Source organism: Alosa sapidissima, chromosome 14 (genome assembly GCF_018492685.1).
Source record: "Alosa sapidissima isolate fAloSap1 chromosome 14, fAloSap1.pri, whole genome shotgun sequence".
In the NCBI taxonomy this organism is placed as follows: domain Eukaryota; kingdom Metazoa; phylum Chordata; class Actinopteri; order Clupeiformes; family Clupeidae; genus Alosa; species Alosa sapidissima.
In genome coordinates, this window is record NC_055970.1 from 16,753,541 (window position 1) to 16,760,869 (window position 7,329).

Below are 7,329 nucleotides of genomic sequence, written 5' to 3' on the forward strand. Positions count from 1 at the left end.
TTCATAATAGCTGAGAAATTAAGAAGTCTGAACACTATTTGGGCTGCATGGTGCAAAGTGCACTAAGAAATAACCTAGTTACCAGTCTACTCTGCACCGTCGCACACAAATCCCATTTAGAGACAAGCCGCAAAAACAATGACCAATCAAGCAAACGTGTACAGGAAATTCAAGGGTTTTATATATTTTAGAAAGCTTTACATCAAACCAGAACACAAAACTTCAACTCTCATTTGACAGTTTCTATACACATCGTTTCTCCATCTCTCCTTATGTTCCAGCAGTGCTACATCAACAACGTTCCTACCTGATTAGTCGTACATCATTCATTTCAATTCAAACACAATTTATTATGCAAGAGAATGTAGGTCATCATCACAGATGTATTACAAATGTGCTTGATCTAAATGAGCATGAGGCAGAGATTTGCAACACAACACACCAGGATCAAAATGTAATTCTCAAGGCAGTGATGTAAAAAAGAATCCGATTCCAGTCAGTTAAACGTTAAATAAGACATCTTGATTGGAGACAACTCATGGCTACATGTCAAGTAAACAATCAACTATGGATTTATGCAGTAGTATAAATGGAACATCGCCACAACCGAGCAGAGATTTAAACAGAAGAGGGAGGGAGATGCATTAGGGGAGAGAAGAATTAGAAGAGAAATGAATTAGAACAGAGATGAATTAGAAGTTTCAATGACGGCAAGTTCCAAGTTGGAAAACATGAATATTAATCTGTACACTGAGGATTTAAGTCATCTTTAACACTATACATTTTCATTATCACCTTCTCAAGATTCCAGGTTTTTGGGGGATCTTATTCCAGTTAAATGTCAAATTCCAGGTATGTATCCAAAAGCTATTTTCAATGCCATATTTTTTACATAAATGTTTTTAAATGAACTCAGATTGGTCATATTGTTGGCACTTTTTCAATGATGCTTTTTGGTGTGGCTAAAATGCAATCAGGTCAAACATTTTTCAATACAGAAAGAGGAGTATCATGGTGTGTCATGCATTACAATAGGTTACATTACATCACTGCATTTTGAACTGTTCATAGTCATATTCTATGGTGAGCTCAACTAAAAGCCTGATGAATGAAGTTCATATGAATGAGCTTCAACACACACACACACACACACACACACACACTCACTCACACACTCACACTCTCTCTCACACACACACACACACACACAAACACACCAGATCACTTCCACAGACCTACGTCAATGAGATTGTTAACACAAAGAGACAGTGCCCCAGGAGCAGCTGTGTGGAACACTATGGAATGATGGACCAGAGGAGATAGTGCTGTTCAGGGGAATGCATGAATGGGCCAGTTCCAGTCACAGTGATCTCGCTGCCACAGGTCTAACAGGGGAGTGAGTGTGTGAGTGTGAGTGTGTGTGTGAGTGTGTGTGTGAGTGTAGGAGAGGGGCAGACGGGGGGAGAGGGCCGAGGAGGCGGAGTGGGATTAGCTGAGGACGACGTGGCGGTCGAAGACAGACTTGCGCTGCTCTTGCACCTGCCTCCTCCAGCGCTGCTGAGCATGCTCCACCTTATTCAGCATGTTGGGACGCAGGCGCGAGCGCGACAGCACATCGTGCGCGTTAGCGAACGGCTGCTGGTCCTGGAACACACAGAGTGGGGAAGGACAGCACACATTGGAATCAGAGCTGCAGTAATAATAGGACAGTCAGGTCAAGTCCACGCAACAGGGTTGACCCAAAGTGCTTTACAAACCATTAAAATGACAGTAAAATAACACAATACAAAGTGCCTACATTTGAATCAGAGCAGCAAGAATCCTAGGAATGGGTACACTATGTGTAATTGCAACCAAGAGAATGGAATCATTGAAGCAACTAATTGTGTAAATACATTTTTCATTAAAATAACTCCCTACTATGGGCTTTCTTAAGTGTTTTTCACTATATGGTAATGTCATAGCCATAAGACAGACTATTCAACCATTCTTTTAAATCGAGTGTACAGAATACATATCAAACAACTTTTTACAATATTCCTACAGATCCTACACACAGAACTGACTCTTCACTAACGAAGAAAAAACAATTGATCATTTTGATCATTTTTGTTCAGTTGGTGATGTGGACAGTGATGTGATGCGACAGTGCTGAACATATGACATTGTTGCATCAGCCCTCCCATCCCTGACATATCTTTGGATGATGGAGCGAACCGGAAACCAGAGATCATTTTGCACGACACATACCCCAACATCATCTTCATTCTGTATCAGCTGAGAATGGCCAAAGAGTCTCCTCTTCAAAATGGGCTCCAGGAGGGTCAGGTAAACCATGTATAACAACAGCAGGCCCAAGATGGACAGGTACACAATAATCGTCCCCTGAAACAAAACGGTCCATCATCTGTATTAGGTATGTTGCAATTGTGATTGTACAGCCAGATAAATCAGCTAGCTGATGTTCAAACAAAAGAGATGTGCAATTACACAGTTACGCTAAAATTGGACATCTTCAACGTAGGCCAGGGGATCTAAAAGCCATATTAATATTAACAGCAACTGTGACATTAAATCAATTAAGCAGTTTTATTTATCACTGACTTAGCTTGCCAACACCTAGACACATATTTTTCATTACTTTGTAATTTAGTCAATTTAGTCCTTTCACTCCCAATGTGAGTATCCTCAATGACTTACTTTGATAGTTCCAGAACTTCTCTCTTCATACTTGCATTCACATCGCAGACAGTAAGCCTCCACATCCTTTCCTTCCACTGGCATCGGTTCCACAACATGAAGACAGTTGCTTGGCAAAAAAGAAAGATACCAATTGTAACATTTGAATGAAATGTTAGTATCTTAACATATTAAGCATGACAATCTAGATAGAATCTCAGAGGGGGGGGGGGGGGGGGGGGGGGGGGGACTTACCAGTCCTTTAGGGACACATTTTGGTTGTAAATCTGCCCCTGTATGTCTTTGTAAGGGGGACAGATGCACTTGCATCTAATGTCTTCTGAATTCTGTTGCAAACAGAAGCAAAATCTCAAGTAAGAAAATATCCCATAAGGTCATTGTTTCAAGTCAACCTAATGCTATGGTAAACAGAATTTTGAAACCACACAGAAGTAGCCTGGTATTTTCACTAGGCCTTCTGGTTTTCAGTTTTGTAAGCTGGCATGGTCTGGTTTCATATTTAACCTTCTAACACTGTTCCAGTCAAAAATGACCTATTTACACATTCCCTGTACCATATGGCATTTTTCATCAGATTGCTTCAAGACCTTATGACATCCTTCACAAAAGGCATTTGATCATATAACATTCATTGTGACTATTTTCTTTGAATTTTGAGTGATTTATTCAACTTAAAAACACTTTTTCTGTTTACGGTCAAAAATGACCGCCATAGGAAATGAATGGGAAAGAGTATAATTTTCATCCAGGATATCCTTACACACACTCCTACAACTTACCATCAATGTTCTCACACAACTTTCATGCGCACACACACAGAAGCACACACAAACAGAAACACATACACACACACAAACACCCACTCACACACACACACACACAGTTCATGTTGTCATGTTGCCACTTGTGCATGTGAACCACGAATGCACGCGCACACAGAGTCACACACACACAGTTCATGTTGTTAGTTCATGTTGTTATGTTGCCACCCAGGTTAAGAGTCTGGGTGTCATCCTAGATAGCACTTTGTCATTCCAGTCCCACATCAATAACATCACTCGGTCGGCATATTTCCATCTACGTAATATCTCTCGCTGGCACCCATCTCTCTCCCCCAACAGTGCTGGAATTCTGATTCACACCCTGGTCACCTCCTGCCTAGACTATTGCAACTCTCTCCTCTATGGTTTACCTGACAAATCCATCCATAAACTACAACTGGTCCAAAACTCTCAGTCACATAACACCTGTCCTGCAGCAACTTCATTGGCTCCCCTTCAAATACCGCATTTACAAGATCCTCCTCCTTACATTTAAAGCTATTAACAATCTTGCTCCTCAGTATCTTACTGAGCTCCTCCATATCAAGACACCCATCCGTTCTCTCAGATCTTCTTCCTCCATCCAGCTCATCCTCCAACCTGCTCGTCTGGTTACCATGGGGTCTAGAGCTTTCAGTCACTCAGCCCCCCCACCTCTGGAACTCTCTGTCCCACTACATTCAACACTCCATGTCCATATCTCACCTAAAAACTCATCTTTTCAGACAGGCCTACGCTCTTTCATTTTTTCTCTTTCTCTTGCTATTTTTTATTAATAGTATTATCATGTTATTTTATTGCTTGTTTTCTCTGGTTGCTTGTTTAATGGATTGAATGTTTTATTGTTGATTTTGTAAGGTGACCTTGAGTGTTCAGAAAGGCGCCCATAAATAAAATGCATTATTATTATTACTTGTGCATGTGAACCACCAATGTTTGCACACATATGCATGCACGCACATAGGCCTACAGAAAGAAACACACACACAGACAAATAAACATGTTGTAGATGTTAATGTTCTAATAAGGTTATTTTTACAATTCTATTAAATAATACTTTGTCATGGTATTGGTATTTAAGAGCAGTTAAAACTGTCCGACCGTGAACAGTAAATTAAGGGGGGGTAGCAACAAACAGTGTTAAGAGAAGTCATTTCTATAGACCCTTTCAACAAAAACGAAAACTATGATGCTGATAATGGAACTCTTGAAACGGTCAATTCCACAACAGTAGGGATGGGCAAAGCGAGGCTTTATGAAACACTGAAACGTTCGAAGCAATTGTGCCGAATTGTTCCGAAGCTTCGAAACAATTCCGACACCTCAGAACTGTTTAGGGTGAAACAAATCTGTCAAATGCTTCGTATTGGATACGTAGTCTTTAAAGTTCGTGGCTCGCTGTGTTACCTGTGTTCAGTATTTGTCAAAAAGCTGAGCAGTCATGCTCTTGGTCAATTACTGGATGGGAGACCACATGAAGTCACAATAAAGAGAATCTTATTGCTGCCACTAGTGTTCTCTAAATCACTTTCTTCTTATGAAAACTCGATTTTTGACCATTCTGAGAGTTTAGTTGAAACTGTGGTTAATGATGATCAAGAAAACTTATAAACGATCTGAAACAATAGGCTACCTTACAAATCAAACGGGGATCGAACCACATTTGAGCAGCCTGGGCTACCGTGCAAAAAATACCCTCACTAACCACTACACCATCATGGTTATTGCTGAAGAAAAGTCTGCACTGTTAATTGAACGCGCGGGCACGCCTGCCGACACCGGTGAAATGCACCGAAGGTTCACTTAACTTTGGTCACATGGCATGGGGATTTTGAACTATGTTTCGAAGCAGTGGTCACATGACATGGCTGTTTTGAACCACGTTTCGAAGCAGTGTTTCGAAACACTTGTGCTTCGAAGCCTCGACACTGATTCGAGACGTCGGTTTTGAAAGTCACACCCCTACACAACAAGTGACATTTCATGTCTTCTCCATAGACTATATATATAGAACTTCTATATATACAGTCTATGGTCTTCTCTGTAGACTGACCCACCCTGTCTGTTCGACCTTATCTGCTCATTGATACTAGGACACGTAACGTGCATTAAATACATATCTAAATAAAAGGACGGTAGCATTTGATCAGAAACCACAAGAGGATCATACACATATTGTTTTGTAATAGGTCTGTTTGGGTGCGCTATGGTGACTGATCATTTGACGTAGAAGTGAACTTGGCAAACCTTGTTGGAAACAAGACAGACCTAATTACGAAACAGACAAATCGACCACACGGATTGGGATACATATGCGAATATAACGTAAGGCATTTGATTACAAAAGGAAAGCCAAATAGCAGCTTGCTAACAGCAAAAGTACGGTTGGTGAGCTACTGGATTGCTAACGTTAAATGTCCAACTAGCTAGTGCTAGCCATCAAGCTAGATACAATTACAGAACCGGTTGCATAACTGCACCATCGACAGAGAATGGTTTGCCAGGATGTTGTTTTACCCGTGTTTTGTTAAAATGGTTGCTGACCTAAAGCACAGAGAATATACGTGTTTGTTCACTTACCTTCGCGTCGACAGTCTGTGTTGATATTACCACGAAGACAAAACATAAGAGCGGAACTACTTGTGAGGAAACTCTAATGCCAGTATGATACATCTTTCTCGATTAAAAGAACAGAACCTGATCAGAGCTCAAACTGATTTGGCAGTAACCGACAATAATTATGAAGGACAACAAAATCATACAGAAATGTAAGAGGGAAGCCAGTCATACAAGATATCTCTGTGGCAGCAGAGTCAGCTGATCATTTTCAAGTGCGCGCTGCAAATTCGTCCCCAGCACACAGGGTTGTTGTGGAACCATTCATGGATTTTAGAGACTGCATTTTCAATGTAGGCCTAATTGAAAGTATTTTTGTTCACTTTTTTATGATAGGCTATTGTTCATACCACTTCAAAAGAAAAATACCAGCAAATAAAAGGGAACGCACTCTCCAACAATGAAAGACATGTTTGATAGGTATAGGCCTGGCCTAACTTTAATTCGTCCTCACAAATTCACTGTAGGCTACGTATTTTGAATTTCTTTGTTTTTTGGGTATATATGGTAGAAAATTACATCAATCCTTTATCCCCTCATCTGGACTGGAATTGTAGAATAAATTAGTTAAGTAATTGGTTATCAGATATACATAGCCTATGGCGATTGCTGCTCTTTGGAACAGGGGAAGCTCTGATAAAACTGGTCAATTATTAAATTCATATTATTAAGGTGCTATGTTGTTCTTTGAGGGCAAAAATTATCCCAAAACCCAGAATAGGCCAAACAGTAGGCTATAGAGTTGGCATGGCATCATCATGTAGCCTACACCGTTATCGGAACTCCCCCTATTACCGTCGGTCCCGTATTTCCACCGTCTTGCTTGTATGTGTCACTTAATATCCATTTCTATACAAACCAAGACAGCGGACTCCTACAGAAACGCAACCACCCACACCATAGGTGTATCTAAATTAGCTATGTACCAAAAATTACATTTTACCGTGACTCAAAGAGCTGTAAACAGTGTTGTAAGGCTGCGTGTACACAACCGCTTGGAGCTCCAGTGGAATTTTAATTTCATGACGAGAATTCTCGGTCTAACCGTTCATGTGCCGTTGAAACGGTGTAAATAGGCGACCCATCAGGCCAGCACTATAACTCCGAGCGTGGTAAACAAAATCGGATATTTCAGGCAGTAAATGCTCCCGTTAAGAACCAAACCAGATTTTGTTCAAATCTACACAACTAT

General features: G+C 40.7%; 1 protein-coding gene across 1 annotated transcript; it reads right to left on the reverse strand.

The window, feature by feature from the left end:
• Positions 1 to 159: 159 nt before the first annotated feature.
• On the reverse strand, positions 160 to 6,365 carry tmem9b (TMEM9 domain family, member B). Its single transcript, XM_042060799.1, has 5 exons — positions 6,102 to 6,365; positions 2,935 to 3,026; positions 2,701 to 2,809; positions 2,251 to 2,385; positions 160 to 1,644 (listed from the first exon to the last, which is right to left on the reverse strand). Exons 1-5 carry the CDS (start codon positions 6,192 to 6,194, stop codon positions 1,489 to 1,491), a joined length of 585 nt encoding a protein of 194 aa, XP_041916733.1. The 5' UTR covers positions 6,195 to 6,365; the 3' UTR covers positions 160 to 1,488.
• Between the last annotated feature and the right edge of the window lie 964 nt (positions 6,366 to 7,329).